The 20,858-nt window shown below is 40.3% G+C and overlaps 1 protein-coding gene across 1 annotated transcript; it reads right to left on the bottom strand.

Annotated features, from left to right (window-relative positions):
• Positions 1-803: 803 nt before the first annotated feature.
• LOC143585087 (gamma carbonic anhydrase 2, mitochondrial-like) lies at positions 804-20,290 on the bottom strand. Its single transcript, XM_077066958.1, has 5 exons — positions 20,173-20,290; positions 19,330-19,473; positions 19,119-19,244; positions 5,031-5,182; positions 804-1,126 (listed from the first exon to the last, which is right to left on the bottom strand). The coding sequence occupies exons 1-5, from the start codon at positions 20,285-20,287 to the stop codon at positions 845-847; spliced, it is 819 nt and encodes a 272-aa protein (XP_076923073.1). The 5' UTR covers positions 20,288-20,290; the 3' UTR covers positions 804-844.
• Between the last annotated feature and the right edge of the window lie 568 nt (positions 20,291-20,858).

Below are 20,858 nucleotides of genomic sequence, written 5' to 3'. Positions count from 1 at the left end.
GTCGTGTCATTTGGCGGGCGTGGGGGTCGGGTTTTATCCGGTGAATCTCTCAATAGGTGGACCGCTAGGGGCTCCGTCGTCCGGACTAGTGGCCGACTCGGGCTACCTTTAACCAATGGGGGCCACGTACGGAGTACCCGGCGTTACTTAGTTGGTCGTTCAAAAAAAACAATAATAATAATAATAATTAATACCCAAATATAATTGGTGTTTAATGCAAGTTGGGTTAAATTTAACAGTTATGAATCTTCGTCGAGGTAATACATAACATGAATATCTAAGGAGTAATTACTCTCTCTCATAGAATTAAAGCAACACCACATTTTTAAGTAGCAAATACCCACATTTTGAGTTACAAATACTGCCATTTATGCTGGTATTCTATTTTCAAAGGTACTGTCCTTTACCCAAATAAAACATATACGTATATATTATCATGATGATTTTGTAGAGCCATGCAAAGATCTTCCAAGATATCTAGGATTCCTTTTGCGTCATTTCTGTGCAAAAGTGACAAAAACTTGGTGGATTTCTTTTACCTTACTTCCAAGGGTCCAATCATGGGGACCGAAAATTAAAATGCTACATTTAATATCACATTATCACACAAAAGTCAAATTTGGTCAAAGAAACACAAACCTAATGAACTCAAGAAACACATGGGTTCATATTTTCCCATTAAAACATCAAAAATCTCTCTTAAAATCCTTATAAACCAAAACAAGAAGTTCAACGTTGACCGCAGACAACAAACATGGCAAACAGTTTAGGATCTTTACCCCAAAAAATTATTGGTGGAAATTATATAAAAACAGAAAACTCTAAGGAGCCCGAACCAACCGATTTAGGAACCGACTTTTTGTGCTTTATCGGGTAGGATATTATCGGGTAAGGTGAGCTCCACGGGGGTTTCACGGACCACACCAATCATTGAGTCATACTCTTCATCTTTTCGTGCGAATTTCTTGCGAAGTGTTTTCTCCAACTCGATTTCTTCAAAACCTTTATTATTTTCAGTAGCGTGAACTATGGCTAAGTTTGCGTAGTTGGTTGCTGATTGGGAAATGAATGCTATTTCCTCTTCTGTAAGCTTCCTCATGAATTTGGCTGGATTGCCTCCCCATATCTACAGATTAAATAACATTATTGCAAAATAAAATAATTTTTTTTTCATGAAAACACTTCGAATGATTGCAGATTCAAGAGATAAATACACAAAAGAGCTAAAGTTTGGATTTTTATGTTGTATCTAGGGTAATTTAGACATTTGACTGATTTCCAAACAATTGTACTATACTTGCATGCTCCATTTTAAAAAAAAACGCAAGGCACACAAGGCTACAGAAAATCGCCCCATGCACATCTAGTTAAAGTTAGTCAAAATTGGGGTTTGCACGGGATGAAAAGATTATGATTTATGAATGGTTGCTTGCTAAAAAGGCTAACATGTTAGAGAAATGAGACAGGTGCAACTTTCGGCTGTAAATAAAGCTTAACATAAGTAGTTTATATCATATATGTTCCTGAAAGAAATGTGCAACGAAAACAAATCGATTAATATGAAGACGCATGCCAAAATCAGATAAAGTTAAGGGAGACTGATATTATTTGACACTTAAATATATAGTATTATATTAGAGGGATTAATGTGTAACTTTGTATTCTATTTGTAGTTCATGTATTATTCTATTATACCACACAATACGTAATACAATTACCAAAGACTGTTTTGGTATCACAGCCGATCCCAACAACCCTAATTCTGCCGCCACCCTTCTACTAATCCCTGATCAGATTCTGTTCTTCTCCAACTGGTCAACAATGGCCATCGTTTCTTTCACTAGAGAAGATAAAACCAGCCACAACTCTCACAAGTTTGGATTTACTCTAAGTCCTACCAATTATGGATATTGGAAAACAATGATCCAACCTTTTCTTCTCACTAATGGACTCTTTCCCTACATCGATGGATCCATTGTTGTCCATCGAAAACTGTCACAGTTTCATCTTCATCCTCTGACAAAGAACCTGCGTTGCTGACCCAACAACCGAATCCTGAGTATTTAGCATGGATCTCCAATGACGCTCATGTTCGCATGCTGCTCCTCTCAACGATTTCTGAAGCTTCTTTCAAACATGTTCAGGGTGATACTTCTCGTGAACTATGGCTTTCCTTGGAGCGTGCCTACGCACCACATACATCTTCACGGGAATACACCCTCAAAACCCAACTGCTAAAGATTCAGATGAAATCAGAAGAAACATCTACCGCCTATCTTACACGAGCACAAGAGTACGCAGATGCCTTAGCAAACATTGGTGAGCCTATGAAAGAAAAAGATATTGTTATGCTGATTATTTCAGGTCTTATATATAATTATTCTAAAACCCACCTTAATTACAAGACACCCTCCTGTTGTTTTTTTGGAACTTCATGGATTGCTTGCAGACCATGAATACATGACCAAGAAAACTGATCCAGAACCCACTGTTCCAGCTGTCCAAGCCTTTACGGCTACTAGCAGTCGTGGCTCTTCCACTGTTTCACTTCCATCTGAAACAGTCCAGTCCTTTTACAGCTGATGACACAGTTAGGGCTCACGGTACAACCTGCATAGCAGCAACATCAGGCCTTTAATAATACATGTGGATCGTCCAACCGTAATCGTGGGTACTCAAATCGTCGCGGTCGTGGCAACTACAACAACAACTAATCTTCCAACCACAATCAAAACAACAGAAACACGGGACCTACCACGGGTTATAATCAAAGATTTGGTTGGGCATCTAGTCAGAATACAATCTATGGTTCTTGCAATAGGTGTGGAATTGATGATATTCCATCATTGTGCCCCAATCGTGATCCAGCAACAATTCGTCCACAACGACAATCTTCACAAGCAAACGTTGTTGATCATCGCTCACAACCGTCTTCATGGCTGCCCGACACTGGTGCTAACAGTCACGTGGCACCAAATCTCAGTGGTTTTGACAACTCTGAACCGTATTAAGGTAAGGACACGCTTCTTGTTGGTAATGGCAATAGTTTACCTATTCTTCATATTGCTTCCACTACATTTAATTCACCAGCCAAAACCTTTTCTATTAACAACATTCTTCATGTCCCACAAATAAAACGAAATCTTCTCTCCGTACAATGTTTTTGTCAAGACAATAATGTATTCTTTGAATTTCACTCTTTAACTTTTTTTGTGTGAAGGATACGGTTACCCGCACTATCCTCCTCATGGGTCACAGTAAAGATGGGCTCTACTCTTTCAGCCTACCTAAGATTCGCCATGTCTCCAACATTGCTTTTTCCACTGTTCGCGCTTCTCCCACAACTTGGCATCAAAGACTTGGGCATCCTCATCCGCAACTCTTACAGTCTATGATTTCTAAAAATTGTCTTCCTGTTACGAATAGTTCTGGTTTTTCATTTTGTAATGCTTCCCCTATGGGAAAATCTTCAAAAATGCACATGTCTTCTTCGAGTTATAAAAGTGAACATGTATTGGATTTGGTTTTTTGTGATGTTTGGGGGCCAGCTCCTGTTGCTTCTTTTTATGGTCATCGTTACTTTTTACTTTGTGTTGATCATTATACTAGATACATGTGGATTCTTCCCCTTAAACATAAATCTGATGTGTTTAGCACTTTCAACCAATTTCATACAATGGTTGAAAGACAATTTAAAACACAACTTAAAACAGTTCAATCAGATTGGGGCGGAGAATTTCGAAACTTGTCCTCCTTTTTCACAACACTTGGAATCATACATCGTCTCTCTTGCCCTCATACAAGCGAACAAAATGGCTTTGTTGAGAGACGACACCGCCATGTGGTGGACGATCAAATTGCGGATGTGTTCACCAAGCCTCTATCATCGCAACGGTTCCGACTTCTTAGATCCATGCTAAAGGTCACTCCTCGGCCTTAGCTTGAGGGGGAATATTAGACACTTAAATATATAGTATTATATTAGAGGATTAATGTGTAACTTTTTATTCTATTTATAGTTCATGTATTATTCTATTATACCACACAATACGTAATACAAATACCAAAGACTGTTTGATATAGACCGATTCGAGATGGTCAATCTCCAAAAAAATATTAGGGAAGAACAAGAACTTGGATCAATTTTCAGTTTTATTTTCATTCATGCAAACCAAACTTATATAACAAAGATAATAAACCAGAACATGGAAATCATGGAATAACTTGATATAAAATATAAAAGAAGTGCAAACGTGGGCATGAAGACCAGAACGTGGGCGCGGGATCAACGGTGGTAGTGTGGTACGCATCAGAATCATGATAGAAGTATCATAGAGAAGACTCAGAAGGTCTACTTGTTTTTTGGGATATATAGAAAACATAAATCAATATATAAAGGTATGTAATATATTACATGCTAATATGAGGGTAAAATTTTCATATCTAAACACATAAGACGGCTAGGCAGTTACGGAACGAAAAAAAACTTAGACCAGACTAAGACAAATGCGTCGAAAGTCATCCCATGCATGTAACCTACTAACCTCCTAATCATTTATTCAAATAGTATATTACTATTATTATAATTGAAAGATTTGTGTATCAAACTAACGGTGGTATGCATCAAAATCATGATAGAAGTATCAAAGAGAAGAAGATTCAGAAGGTCTACTTGTTTTTTGGGATATATAGAAAACAGAAATCAATATGAAAAGCTATGTAATATATTACATGCTAATATGAGGGTGAAATTTTCATTTCTGAAAAAATAAGACGGCTAGGCAGTTACGAAACCAAAAAAAAGAGCTTATACCAAACCAAGACAAATGATTCGAAAGTCATCCCATGCATGAAACCTCCTAATCATTTATTCGAATAGTATATTACTATCATTATAATTAAAAGATGTGTGTATCAAATTAATGATTATAAAAAGAACAACTTTCCGTTCTAAATGTGTTGCAGGTTAACCCGACCCAATGAATTTGCCTTATTCTGCCATGTCTAAAAAAGAGTGAGGACCCACAAACCTCTCCAAAAGGAATCCTAGTATTTTGTTTGACAAGAGCACCAGCAGCAACCATGGCATTTTTCTCAACATGAGATCCATCAAGCAAAGTGGCACCCATCACAACAAAGGCTTCATCTTCAACAGTGCATCCATGTAACACAGCACCATGACCTCCATTCATCATGTGTATATATTCTTAATACCAACTTATCGCATGCGTGCAAATAAATAAACACACATTTGGTCATAACTGCAATTTAGGTAGTTTAGGAGACGGTGAAGCGTTTGAAAAAAAACAGACCCAAGTTTGCTTATTCAACCAACGGACTTTGATTCATTTCATTTTTCTTTTTTAAATTTAATATTTCATATGACATATAACTTGATTTTTCTCTAATAAGTTGTCACACCCTCAAAATCCACTAACGGAGTTTTACCGTCAGAGGGTGTGAACTGGCAGGATCGGAATCATCAGTTATAATCAAACCATAAAAACGTTTAAATGCAAATAAGTGCGGAAGCGTAAAAACCTTAATTCAAAAGCTGCGTCACGCAGGACGACTTAAAACCAAAGATAACTGTTAAAAATAAGTTTGCAGAATAAAAGTGTTTTCATTTAATGCATGCTCCTAAACCGCGCGCCCGCCTCGGCTACCTGAGAATAACATACTAAAAGTGTCAACACAAGGTTGGTGAGTTCACAAGTTATATAAGATAAATCGTTTAGCGTTTTGCGTAACCTCGTTACGGCGTTTCAGTGTTGCGTAACCACGTTACGGCGTTTAAGTGTTGCGTAACCACGTTACGGCGTTTAAGTGTTTTGCATTACCAGATAGTGTTACGTCAAATTATATATCGATAGGTAGCTAATCTATACAACAAGTATCGCTAAGTGGTTCGAGACCGAAGCTGACTGTTTATCAAGTGCCCGTCACCAGGTCAACCCAGACCATGGTAAGTGTTAGCCAAAATTACACCCACTCAACCTCCAGTTGAGCTTAGCGTCGGGTGGGGTTTGTCAAACCCAGTAGTACTACTCAACAGTGACTCGCTATTCCAAATATTAACCGGTTCGATGTGTGGGACTTCAAATGTTACGTTTGCCGCTTAGCCTTTACAAGTGATATATAATTTATAACAAAATCTTAAATATGCGTTTATCTCAGAAAATGCGTTTATCGGAGTATGTTATCTCCCCCAAGTGAAAAACGTTTGAAAACAGTTCAAAGAGCGGGGTAAGTGAAACTCACTGTTTGCGAAGAATATCCCGATATAGATCACCAAGTGATGCGCGTCGTAGAAACTCTCTAGCGTTCTAAATAACAAAGAGATTTTCTAAGTATCGGTACGTTTAACGAGTCTCTAGACTCGGCACATAATACCTATGCACGTAACAGATTTCGTGTTTCGTTTGTGAATCGTGTGTGACTTAAACAAGTACAATTGTGATACGATACATGAGTGAGCAATTACTTTCGTGTCACGTACTAATAACATACTTTACTAGCAATTATCCCCGTAAGGGCATTTTGGTCAACAAACAAAATTAACTAACCATTATTCCCCATAAGGGCAATTTGGTCAATTCATGGCAATCAATTAGCAACTATTCCCCGCAAGGGTATTTTGGTCAAAACATAACAAATATATAAAAACTATCATATTTCATGCATTTTTACACAACTCAGCAGTTAGTTTCATTATGACAGAATTTCTACTTGAAAGATTGTACTATTTCACCGATCATAACGTCTCAATTAATTCACCAAAAATCACCACAGAAGCATACATATCTTAGGTTTCCAGAACATATTTTATCTTATTTTTATTCCACATATTTTTCTTATAATGACCAAAACATTACAGCAAACTCATATCAGTCAGATTCATGCGCAACAGAATGTTATTTGCAATTCCCGTTAAACGAAAAATCCAATAAATGCAAGACCACTTGGGTTTGGTTCCTAACTCAATGAGTCAACTTCCAGAAGTGGAACCAACCCAATTGGCCTCGTGGTTCATGAGATATAACATTTACAACTTAACCTAACAGCAGGTCTAACAGCTCAGCTTTGCACCACGTTTTTGTAAAATAATAAAAGTACACTTCTACTTGTCCAAAAATTACAAACTTATACTTCATGGAAACTAGACTCAACCTAGTTTACTGCAGTACCCACAATCTCAACCAATTTTCACGTTTACACTTCGTTACAGTCATTTAAACATCGTATACACATTCTGCCCAGATTCTGTTCACATCAAAACTTAACAATTTCACTAGCCATGGATCACAAATAAATCATATAACATGCTAGACACTAATACTACTATCCATGCATCTCAATTACACCATACATACAAGATTAGGGTTTGTGTTTTAACTCAAATCAAAGACAACAATGAATCATGCAACAACATCAATCTAGTTATCAATTCATTATCCAAATAACAACAATCATATTAACCATATACATGAACAAAATCGGCTGCCTAGGGTTTGTACTTAACCCATTAAACATCAAAATTAAACAACAAGAAGGTAAAGGATGATCAATTATACCTTCCTAGCACCTAGTTCTTGGATTAATCACTTGATTTGATGTGTATATGTGTGTGTTCTTGTGGACGGCAGCCGTGGAGAACAAAGGGAGGGCCGATCGGGGTTTGTGGTGTGGGGGAAAAGAAAAGAAAATAAGTTAGGGTTTGTAGTTAAGGTTATATTTATAATTATACAAGTTACACTCTAGTCCCTCTACTTCCAAGTGTTACATCTCTAGCCTAACTAATTGGTTCTTGTTTCTTGTTTAACATTCCACATAACATAATCAAGTAACACACATATATCTAACACATAATTATCACATAATTATTGTTTTGACGTTTTTCGTTCATTTATCAATCGTTTGCGTCAACCCGTTTGCGTTTCGGTGCAAATCCCGAAAGACTACACATGTAGTAAGTGTTAAGCGTCATTTAAACCCTAGTTTAAATGTTATGAAGTGTGCGTTATAGATTTAACGATCTTAAAGTTTGAATTGACGGAGTTGAGTTAACGGAGTTAACCTGAAATTGACGATTGTCACATCATTCCCATGTTAAAGAATTTTCGTCCCGAAAATTTGAGTCAAGTCGTGATGAGAGTCTGAAAGAGTAAAAAAAAAAATTTTCAGTTTGTCATATCATCCCCTAGTAGAAAGAAATTTCGTCCCGAAATTTAATTCATACCTCCGGTGATGTTTGACGGTTTGCCGAGTTTCGCGGTTTTCTGTGTTTGGTTAGCCCTTCAAAAAGGTGAGGATACTTTTTTATCATTTGATCCTCGCGTTCCCACGTGAACTCCGGTCCACGTCTCGAGTTCCAACGAACCTTAACGATTGGAATTTTGCTGTGTTTGAGCGTTTTGGTTTCCCAATCCAAAACCTCGACTGGTTCTTCAATGAAACGTAACTGTTCATCAATTTGTAGTTCCTCCAAAGGGACTACTTGGGATTCATCAGATAGGCATTTCTTCAAATTTGATACGTGGAATACATCGTGTACGCCACTGAGTTCTGTTGGTAGGTCCAGTCGGTACGCCACCGGACCAATGCGCTCAGTTATCCGGTACGGACCAACATACCGTGGGTTGAGTTTGTTTCGCTTTCCAAAGCGAACCACACCTTTCCAAGGTGAGACTTTGAGTAACACCCGATCGTTCACTTGAAATTCGAGAGGTTTTCGGCGCTTGTCGGCGTAACTCTTTTGGCGATCTCGTGCTGCTGCCATGCGATTTCGGATTTGAACAATCTTTTCCGAGGTTTCGAGTACCAGTTCCGGACCAGTGATTTGGCTGTCACCCACCTCTGCCCAGCAGAGTGGTGATCGACACTTCCGTCCGTACAGCGCTTCAAACGGCGCTGCCTTAATACTTGCGTGGTAGCTGTTATTATACGAAAACTCTACCAAGGGTAAGTGGGGTTCCCAACTTTTTCCGAAATCTAAAACGCATGCACGCAACATATCCTCCAGGGTCTGAATAGTCCGTTCACTTTGCCCATCCGTCTGAGGATGGTATGCTGTACTCATATCGAGACGGGTGCCCAGTGCGCTTTGCAGCGACTTCCAAAAGTGCGAGGTGAAACGAGAATCTCGATCGGAAATGATCGAGACAGGCACTCCGTGTCTAGACACCACTTCTTTCATGTATACGCGAGTCAGTCTTTCCATTTTGTCCGTTTCCTTAATTGCTAGGAAGTGTGCCGATTTAGTCAACCGGTCAACGATCACCCAGATGGTATCGCATCCCGTCGGTGTCTTAGGCAAACCCGTAATAAAGTCCATTGAGATGTGCTCCCATTTCCACATTGGGAGTTCCGGTTGTTGCAGTAAACCAGATGGTTTCTGGTATTCTATCTTGACTCTGGCACAAGTCAAGCATTTGCTCACGTAGGTGGCAATGTCGGCTTTCATGTTCGGCCACCAGTAAAGTGCCTTTAAATCATGATACATTTTATCTGAGCCAGGGTGGATAGAATATCGGGACTTATGAGCTTCGTCCATCACTAGAGTTCTCAACTCTCCGTATCGTGGAACCCAAATCCGGTTCTCAAAATATCGGGCCCCGTCCGATCTGGTTTCAAGTTGCTTGTTCATGCCCCGCATGAGTTCCGACGGAAGATTATCATCTTTCAAAGCTTCCAGTTGCGCATCGCGAATCTGATCGGGTAAGCTGGCATGAATCGTGAGTTGCAATGCTCTCACCCGTCTGGGTTTATCTGTTTCCTTTCTGCTGAGGGCGTCGGCCACCACATTGGCCTTGCCAGGGTGGTACTTGATGGCACAATCGTAATCTTTAAGCAGCTCGACCCAACGACGCTGTCGCATGTTCAGCTCCTTCTGATCGTAGATATGTTGGAGACTCTTGTGGTCGGTGTAAATGGTAAACTTGGTACCGTACAAGTAATGCCTCCATATCTTAAGAGCAAACACCACAGCTCCGAGTTCCAAATCATGGGTCGGTAGTTCTTCTCGTGAACCCGTAGTTGTCTAGAGGCGTAGGCTATAACCTTCTCGAGTTGCATCAGCACACAACCGAGACCTTGTATAGATGCGTCACAGTGTACCTCAAAATTTTCCGTTCCCTCGGGGAGGGCTAAAATAGGGGCGCTACAAAGCTTGGTTTTCAACAGTTGAAAAGCGGATTCTTGCGCGTCACCCCAGTTGTACTTAGTGCCCTTGTGGGTCAAAGCGGTGAGGGGTTGAGCAATTTTTGAAAATCCCTCGATGAAACGCCGGTAGTAGCCGGCCAGTCCTAGGAATTGTCGCACCTCAGTCGGAGTCTTAGGTGCTTCCCAGTTTTTGATGGCCTCTACCTTACCGGGATCGACATGTATACCATTCTCGTTGATCACATGTCCTAAAAAGTGAACCTCGCGAAGCCAAAATTCACATTTCGAGAGTTTAGCATACAGTTGTTCCTTCTTCAATAGTTCCAGAATTTCCCTTAGGTGCTCTTCGTGGTCAGTCTCGTTCTTGGAGTAGACGAGAATATCATCGATGAAAACAATCACGAACTTGTCGAGGTACGCCTTGCATACTCGATTCATGAGATCCATAAATACGGCTGGCGCGTTGGTTAGGCCAAAAGGCATAACCGAAAACTCGTAGTGACCATACCGTGTTCTGAAAGCCGTCTTTGAGATATCTTCTTCGCGCACTCTCAGCTGGTGGTAACCGGATCGTAGATCAATCTTCGAGTAGTAACTCGATCCTTGAAGCTGGTCAAACAAATCATCAATTCAGGGTAAAGGATAACGGTTCTTGACCGTCACCTTGTTCAACTCCCGGTAGTCGATGCACATTCGGAAAGTCCCGTCTTTCTTTCGGACAAACAAGACAGGGGCTCCCCATGGCGATGAGCTAGGTCGGATAAAACCCTTATCCAACAAATCTTGCAACTGAGTGGACAACTCCTGATGTTCCGCCGGTGCGAGCCGATACGGGGCTCGTGCTATGGGTGCTGCACCGGGTGTCAACTCGATTTGGAATTCGACTTGACGAATAGGAGGGAGTCCGGGCAAATCCTCTGGGAAAACTTCCGGAAAGTCTCGCACAACCGGTATGTCTTCAATTCGTTTCTCCTCCGCGGGTTTCTCAACAATCTGCGCCAAAATTGCCGGATGACCCTTTCGTAGATACTTCTGTGCCTTCAAAAGGGTAATGACGCTGGTGGTCATGCCGCTTCTCTCGCCTCGGACCGAAATGATCTCGCCGGAAGGGGTGGTAATATGGACTATCTTATCATGGCATATAATCTCCGCTCGGTTCTCGGATAACCAGTCCATGCCGACAACGACATCGAAACCACTAAGCGTAAAAGGAATAAGGTCGATATCAAAGACATGACCTGACAGTTTCAACTTACATCCCGCAAGTATATGAGTTGTTACTACAGTTTTACCGTTAGCTAATTCGACAGGGAACTTAGCGTCTAACGGGGTTGGAGTAAGGTCTAAAAGTTGGCTAAAGGCTTTCGACACAAAACTCCTATCAGCTCCAGTGTCAAATAAAACAGAAGCAAAACAATCGTTTACAGGGAACTTACCAGACACCACATGCGGGTCATTGCGGGCTTGACCCGATCCAATCACAAACGCTCTTCCTTTGCCATTGCCTCCACCATTACTGCCACTTCCATTACCCCCGTTATTGTCATTCTGTTTCAGCTTGGGGCAATCCTTCCGGAAATGACCTTCCTGCCCACATTCAAAGCATCCCTTAGTTGTCATCGGTGGCTTAGGAGAACCCTTTGCCGCAAGGTCTCCTCTACACTCTTTCGCTTGGTGACCTATCTTTCCGCATCTTTGACACTTGACACGGTCACACTGGCCAACATGATGAAAGTTGCACCTGTTGCACTTTGGATATTTCCCAGCATATCCGCTCGAAACCTGCCCGCTACCGTTGTGGTTGGTGTTGTTGTTGTGATTCTGAGTGTTAAAGCTCCGAGTAAATTCGGGCTTACGGTAGTGGTGTTGCGGTGGGAGGTTCGAGGATGAAGATCTGGTGTTGTCAAACTTTCTCTTCCCGCTGTTCGGGTTGCTGTTGCTGTTACTGTTGCTGACGTGGTCACTACTCGGGTTGTCACGGGCTTTAGTGGTCGAACCCCTAGGTGGTAACGCACCTTGGGTCACAGCCTGATCCGTCAGTTTGTGAGCTAAACGGATCGCTTGTTGGATCGTGGCTGGTCGGGAAGACGTCACCATGCCCTGAATTTGCGGTGCTAAACCATCAATGTACATTTCTATTCTCTTGCTCGGCGGATCCACCATCCGCGGACACATCACAGCCAACTCGTGCGAACGAGTGGTGTAGGCTTCGATTTCCGAACCCACCATCTTCAACGACCAAAATCCGACTCTAACTTCGAAATTTCTTCCCTCGGACAGTACTCCTCTCGCATCATGCTCTTGAACTCCTCCCAGTTCATCGCGTTAGCCAGTTCCAACCCAAGGATCTGGACGTTTGAATTCCACCAAGTGAGGGCGGAATCCTCAAGTGTCCCAGCAGCGAATTTGACCCTACTGGCAGGGGGACAATTACACATCTCAAAAGCCGACTCGGCCTTCTCAGCCCAACGCAGGAAGCCTATAGCTCCCTCAGTGCCCTTAAACGTACTGGGCTTGCAGTCTAGGTAGTTCTTGAAGGTACACGTTCCACTCGGACCTCCAGTTTGATTCTGAACGTGTGCGGCTAAAGCGGCCGCCACATGGTCATTCAGCAGAGTTTGGAGTTCAGCTGCAGTCATGCTGATGTTACCACGTCCTCGTCCAGCGTTTCTTCCGGTCATTTCCTAGAATCACAGTATAAAATGTTAAACATGAATTTTTCCTTCATATACAACACACCATACATGAAAAAAAAAAAATAGGTAAGAAAGAAAATAAGAAACAACATCATATCACAACCACATATTAGTCTAAATAAAAATTCATGATTAAAACCATTGTATTCGGTACAAAGTATTTCCAATCAATCCTTAAAATCATAGAAAATAATAGTTCGGATGGAGACAACCCCTCCATCTAAGTGTCACACCACTAGATGTCGTCATCTGAGGACACCTCCGAGTGTGCCTCCTCCTCAGCCGGTTCTTCCTCCGGTTCTTCTTCGGGTTCCTCCTCGGGATCTTCCTCGGGATCTTCCTCAAGCTCCTCTTCGGGATCTTCTTCAGGTTCTACTTCAGGCTCTGCCTCGGGCTCGGCCTCAGGCTCTGCCTCAGGTTCGGCTGCGTTCTGAGCAAGTTGCATTTGTAAGACATCGCAACGCTCTAACGCTATCTCAGTTCGGGTCCTTGCTTCTTGGAGTTGCTCTTGCAAGTCTATCATCTCAGCTTGCATCTTCATCATAACCTTCGTTTGTTGCTCACTAGTCTCTTGCATATCTTTCATTGCCGCTGCCATGCGGGCAATCTCCTCCTGAGTCTCGGTTCCGTCTTTAAACAGTCTGGCAACATTTTCTCTCGTGTAGCGCATGTAACCCACATCACGCTCCAAACAAGAAACAACAGCTGCGAGAACTCGCTCCACAGGTTCGGTTATGGGTGGTAGAGTGTTGGGATAAGCAGGGTGGTTCGGGTGAGGAAACGGGGGAACTTGTTCGCTATAGACCATACGTCTGATCATGTTAGGGTACCAATCCCAGCTAACGTCGTTTTCGTAAAGGCCTCCGGATAGGCGGTACCTCTTCGGTGCGGGAGCTTCGAGTTCCGGGACTACGCGGGGGTGGCGAGGCGGTAGGTAACTGAGGTTCCTTCCCGTGAGCATGCGTCATCGAATCGGATGATGATGAGGGTGGCGTCGACATTCCTACAGGTAAGCCGTGTATGCGCGCGTATGAGTGAAAGAGATAAAGAGATAAGATTACCAGACTACACAAACCTATGCAGTGCGTATCATTATAACTAATGGGTCGTCGCGGTTATAGTCTAGTATGCATGCAGCTTCTAGTTCGCTATAACCAATGGCTCTGATACCAATCTGTCACACCCTCAAAATCCACTAACGGAGTTTTACCGTCAGAGGGTGTGAATTGGCAGGATCGGAATCATCAGTTATAATCAAACCAAAAAAACGTTTAAATGCAAATAAGTGCGGAAGCGTAAAAACCTTAATTCAAAAGCTGCGTCACGCAGGACGACTTAAAACCAAAGATAACTGTTAAAACTAAGTTTGCAGAATAAAAGTGTTTTCATTTAATGCATGCTCCTAAACCGCGCGCCCGCCTCGGCTACCTGAGAATAACATACTAAAAGTGTCAACACAAGGTTGGTGAGTTCACAAGTTATATAAGATAAATCGTTTAGCGTTTTGCGTAACCTCGTTACGGCGTTTCAGTGTTGCGTAACCACGTTACGGCGTTTAAGTGTTGCGTAACCACGTTACCGCGTTTAAGTGTTTTGCATTACCAGATAGTGTTACGTCAAATTATATATCGATAGGTAGCTAATCTATACAACAAGTATCGCTAAGTGGTTCGAGACCGAAGCTGACTGTTTATCAAGTGCCCGTCACCAGGTCAACCCAGACCATGGTAAGTGTTAGCCAAAATTACACCCACTCAACCTCCAGTTGAGCTTAGCGTCGGGTGGGGTTTGTCAAACCCAGTAGTACTACTCAACAGTGACTCGCTATTCCAAATATTAACCGGTTCGATGTGTGGGACTTCAAATGTTACGTTTGCCGCTTAGCCTTTACAAGTGATATATAATTTATAACAAAATCTTAAATATGCGTTTATCTCAGAAAATGCGTTTATCGGAGTATGTTATCTCCCCCAAGTGAAAAACGTTTGAAAACAGTTCAAAGAGCGGGGTAAGTGAAACTCACTGTTTGCGAAGAATATCCCGATATAGATCACCAAGTGATGCGCGTCGTAGAAACTCTCTAGCGTTCTAAATAACAAAGAGATTTTCTAAGTATCGGTACGTTTAACGAGTCTCTAGACTCGGCACATAATACCTATGCACGTAACAGATTTCGTGTTGATGGATCGTTCGCTTTCATCGAAAGGTTCGTATTGATGGATCGTTCCGCTTTCATCGATGTTGTGAAAAGTTAAATATTATCAACATTTGCTTTGCGGATGATTTGTTCCTGTTTGCTCGTGGTGATGTGAATTCTGCTAAAATTATTATGGGGGCTCTGAATGATTTCAAAGATATGTCCGGGCTTACTCCGAGTGTTCCGAAAAGTACCGCGTTTTTCTGTAATGTCCCGGACCGTGTTAAAGGTGGTATTTTGAATATTATGCCCTTTGTTGAAGGAAGGCTCCCGGTTAAATACTTGGGGGTTCCTCTTATATCCACGAGGTTAAATTACCGGGATTGTAAGAGGTTGCTGGACTGTATGGATAGTCGGATTGGAGATTGGAAGAATAAAACTTTATCTTTTGCGGGTAAATTGCAGCTGGTCAGGTCTGTTCTTTCGTCTTTATATATTTATTGGGCTGCTGTGTTTTCTCTCCCTTCTAGACTTATTGCTGATCTTGAGAAACGGATTAAAAACTTTCTTTGGGATTATGGTCAAAATAAGGGAAAGCATAAAGTCTCTTGGGATATTGTGTGTCGGCCGAAGTGTGAAGGTGGTTTGGGTATCCGGCGTATACGGGATGTCAATAACTCTCTGCTGGTTTATCATATTTGGAGCTTAATCAATGTGCGTAACTCGTTGTGGGTTAAATGGATTTATGAGTATAAAATGAAGGGGCGAAATTTTTGGAGCTTGCAGATTCCTAACTCGTGTACGTGGGGATGGAGGAAAATTCTTCAGTTCCGTCCTCAGATTAGAAAATTTATATGGCATGAAATTGGGAATGGGAGATCTACTTCAGTTTGGTATGATAAGTGGGATGAGATTTGTCCTTTAATTGAATATATTAACCCTTGAGCTATTCATCGTGCTGGCTTGTCTTTAGAGACCTGTGTCAGTGATGTTGTTCATCATAATAACTGGGGTTGGCCGCCTGATTGGATTTTGAGGTATCCAATTCTTTTGAACCTAAAAGAAGTCAGCATTTGTCCGGATGAGAGGGACAAGATCGTGGTAATGGATGAGAATGGGACTTCAATGAATTTCTCGGCGTCTGGAATTTGGAATCTTATTCGGAGACCGGCTGATAAGGTGTCTTGGGTGCATGTTGTTTGGTTCTCTCAATGTGTTCCAAAACACTCCTTTATGTTGTGGATTGTGCTTCATGATAGGTTGAGCACGCAGAATCGTATTATGGGATGGAAAATTGGTGGGTATCCAAATTATAACTTGTATTGCTGCCCTCTTTGTAATGGAGAGCCGGATTCTCGTAACCACCTCTTCTTTGAGTGTAAGTTCTCTGCTGAGGTTTGGAGTATTGTAAGAATGAAAGGGAAGTTTCAGGGATGTAGGAATGGTTGGGCGAATATTCTTCAATATGTGTCTCAATTTGGAATGTCCAACTCTATTGAAAATGTTGTTAATCGGCTGCTATTTGGGGCTTCGGTTTACGTTATCTGGAAGGAGCGAAACAACCGGCTTTTCAAGAACTCTTTGAAGACTCCGAAGATGGTTGCGGACGAAATCATTAGGGGGACGCGCCTAAAGCTTATGACTCTAAAGTTCAAGAATTCTGAACGGGTTAATCGGGTTCTCGAGGATTGGCACTTTCCGCGGGGAGTTTCCCACCAGATTGATGATAATGGTTGATTTGTTTTAGTTTTGTTTATTTACATTGTTCTTGTGTAAGCTTTGGCTGTGTTTACCAATGTTTGGTGGTTTTGGTTTGTTTACTCTTGTATGGCATGTCATACATGAGAACTAATATGGCACTCTGTCATATTACTTGTACTTTTTTATTGTGTGGAATGCATTTAACCGGGTGAATCCCTTTACCCAAAAAAAACAGATTTCGTGTTTCGTTTGTGAATCGTGTGTGACTTAAACAAGTACAATTGTGATACGATACATGAGTGAGCAATTACTTTCGTGTCACGTACTAATAACATACTTTACTAGCAATTATCCCCGTAAGGGCATTTTGGTCAACAAACAAAATTAACTAACCATTATTCCCCATAAGGGCAATTTGGTCAATTCATGGCAATCAATTAGCAACTATTCCCCGCAAGGGTATTTTGGTCAAAACATAACAAATATATAAAAACTATCATATTTCATGCATTTTTACACAACTCAGCAGTTAGTTTCATTATGACAGAATTTCTACTTGAAAGATTGTACTATTTCACCGATCATAACGTCTCAATTAATTCACCAAAAATCACCACAGAAGCATACATATCTTAGGTTTCCAGAACATATTTTATCTTATTTTTATTCCACATATTTTTCTTATAATGACCAAAACATTACAGCAAACTCATATCAGTCAGATTCATGCGCAACAGAATGTTATTTGCAATTCCCGTTAAACGAAACATCCAATAAATGCAAGACCACTTGGGTTTGGTTCCTAACTCAATGAGTCAACTTCCAGAAGTGGAACCAACCCAATTGGCCTCGTGGTTCATGAGATATAACATTTACAACTTAACCTAACAGCAGGTCTAACAGCTCAGCTTTGCACCACGTTTTTGTAAAATAATAAAAGTACACTTCTACTTGTCCAAAAATTACAAACTTATACTTCATGGAAACTAGACTCAACCTAGTTTACTGCAGTACCCACAATCTCAACCAATTTTCACGTTTACACTTCGTTACAGTCATTTAAACATCGTATACACATTCTGCCCAGATTCTGTTCACATCAAAACTTAACAATTTCACTAGCCATGGATCACAAATAAATCATATAACATGCTAGACACTAATACTACTATCCATGCATCTCAATTACACCATACATACAAGATTAGGGTTTGTGTTTTAACTCAAATCAAAGACAACAATGAATCATGCAACAACATCAATCTAGTTATCAATTCATTATCCAAATAACAACAATCATATTAACCATATACATGAACAAAATCGGCTGCCTAGGGTTTGTACTTAACCCATTAAACATCAAAATTAAACAACAAGAAGGTAAAGGATGATCAACTATACCTTCCTAGCACCTAGTTCTTGGATTAATCACTTGATTTGATGTGTATATGTGTGTGTTCTTGTGGACGGCAGCCGTGGAGAACAAAGGGAGGGCCGATCGGGGTTTGTGGTGTGGGGGAAAAGAAAAGAAAATAAGTTAGGGTTTGTAGTTAAGGTTATATTTATAATTATACAAGTTACACTCTAGTCCCTCTACTTCCAAGTGTTACATCTCTAGCCTAACTAATTGGTTCTTGTTTCTTGTTTAACATTCCACATAACATAATCAAGTAACACACATATATCTAACACATAATTATCACATAATTATTGTTTTGACGTTTTTCGTTCATTTATCAATCGTTTGCGTCAACTCGTTTGCGTTTCGGTGCAAATCCCGAAAGACTACACATGTAGTAAGTGTTAAGCGTCATTTAAACCCTAGTTTAAATGTTATGAAGTGTGCGTTATAGATTTAACGATCTTAAAGTTTGAATTGACGGAGTTGAGTTAACGGAGTTAACCTGAAATTGACGATTGTCACATAAGTTGTGCTCGTTTACTTAAAAAGAACCCTAAATACACAGTTTTGTTTAAATTTGTTATGACATTCCAATAGGAATCTTATTAAAAGCCAAGTTATATTCGAAATGAAGTATGTTTTAATATTCGAGAAACTTAAAAAAAAGATACTCTATTTTGAATATAACTCGGTTTTCGATAGAATTTATATCAGAATATCGGCAAAAAGATAAACTAAGCAAATTTGTTTATCTAGTTTTAAGAAAAGTAATGAGCAGTCGAGCACAAGTTATTAGAGAAAAACCAAAGCATATGTTGAATGAAATACAGAATTAAAAAAAAAGAGTACTTTTTCAAGTCAGCTAGCTGAATAACCAAACTTTTGTCCGCCACCCTAGATATCGAATTAAATACAAACCAAACGTATTTCCAAAACCAAGTATAAACGCTTCAGTCTCCTAATCCTAAACAACCTAGAAGAAAAAAAAAACAAAAATAAATAATCGATCGTAATTACTCACCCACAGTAACATTGTTGCCTATTATTGTTGGCAACACATTCCCACTTATATTGGATTTGGCTACATGAACAAGAGCATTGTCTTGAATGTTTGTTCCTGATCCAACTCTGATGCTGTTCACATCACCTAAAATACGAAGCCCGTGTTAAAAGATATAGAAAATAATACATCATTCCTTAAGGAGCAACTTTTTGGTCACGCTTGTGCCTACCTCTAAGAACACATCCATACCAAATAGAGGAACCACGACCCACTTGAACATCACCAATGACTGAAGCACCAGGAGCCACAAACGCATCTTTGTCAACCACGGGGTCTTTATCAAACAAATTCATCAGTGTTCGGTGCCTAGAAACTGCAATTAGATTCAAAAATAAGTCACAAAAGACAACTTAATTTAAAAACTTGAAGGTAGTATGGACAGTATATGGAGCATAAACACTTAATAATGTGCTATGCAATGACGAGGAAATGTGTGATAATGTAAGAATATGCAACATGAACCTTAACCACTCATCACCAACCATATTAGAACAATACGAAACAAACTCTAGATGATAAAGATAAAAAATAAGACCTTTAATCTAGAGACACGAAGAATAATACTTTATTTGTTCATATCATATCATTATAGGAAGATGACAAGTTCCGGTTTCTTTTCACTAAGCATTTAAAAAGAATAAAAAATGCGATTGATCACATAGACTCCTCACCAAAAGCGAAAACTTACTTATGATGACCAGTTAACTACTGTGTTACAAGAAGCGTAAGTTGAAAGCTATTGAAAAGAATGTTGTTCAATAATCATTTACCAGCAAGAAACAAACAGACGTAGCTAATAAAATCCCACTCATAGCATAGCAAGCAAACTATTAGAGAAAACGAAACAAAAGATAGTAAATAAAAATAGTAGCAGTAAACTAGCGATAACACCATCTAAGCAACAGCAACGTTCACTACCACACAATCTTGAATGAAACCCTAAATTGAATGGGTTTGTTGGGCATTTCCACAAATTATTATTAAAGATTAAAGAATAGGGTTTAAGGTTTACCTTGTTCTTGGAAGAGATGACTGCCTTGGAAGGCACAGCCGACACGATCAACTGTTTGACCGGCGACGCGGATCCAAGATCCCACCAGGTAGATTGTTCGTCCTAAACTTCCCATTATCATTATGCAACAACCCTAATCCGATCGAATGGCGTTTGCGGCCTTCACCTGAACAACAAGAGGCTAGTAGTGAGGGTTGAGCAACAAACAAATTGGGGCATAATAATAATAATAATAATAATAATAATAATAATAATGATAATAATATCTCAAGTTTTTCTCATAGGCCGAAAATACTTTCAAGTTTCACTTTGGTACTCTCCACTCCTAATTTTGACCATATTTGTTTTTGTCACTCTTAACTTTGACCATATTTGTTTTTGTCACTCCCTCACTAACGGAATACTAACGACGTTAGTTTTTTTTCTTTTTTTGCTGATGTGCGTTTTTTATGACGTGGCATGCTTATGTGGCAGTTTTAAAGAAACTAGTGGGTCCCACCTAACAGCTCATCTTTCTTTTTCATACATAATCACCATCGGCCAACAGCCATAGCCATAGCCATAGCCATTTCCATCAGCCATCTCCACCAACAACTACAACTAATCAATTTCATTTCAAATAATTATAACATAGAGTGGAATCACTCACCTGGATCTGAATTTGTTCTTCACCCATCACCATTAAC

Source organism: Bidens hawaiensis, unplaced genomic scaffold, assembly GCF_021521415.1.
Source record: "Bidens hawaiensis isolate Kalapana, Puna unplaced genomic scaffold, B.hawaiensis_p1.1 tig00033556_1, whole genome shotgun sequence".
Lineage (NCBI taxonomy): Eukaryota > Viridiplantae > Streptophyta > Magnoliopsida > Asterales > Asteraceae > Bidens > Bidens hawaiensis.
Note: the sequence above shows the minus strand (reverse complement) of the source record. Positions and strands in the feature narration are given on the sequence as shown.

Excerpts from the sequence above, each read along its gene's own strand:
- LOC143585087 (XM_077066958.1), bottom strand. The coding sequence starts at position 20,287 with ATGGGAAGTTTAGGACGAACAATCTACCTGGTGGGATCTTGGATCCGC. Across the intron at positions 19,474-20,172 it reads TCATCTCTTCCAAGAACAAG|TTTCTAGGCACCGAACACTG; the intron begins GTAAACCTTAAA and ends ATCTAATTGCAG. Across the intron at positions 19,245-19,329 it reads GTATGGATGTGTTCTTAGAG|GTGATGTGAACAGCATCAGA; the intron begins GTAGGCACAAGC and ends TTCGTATTTTAG.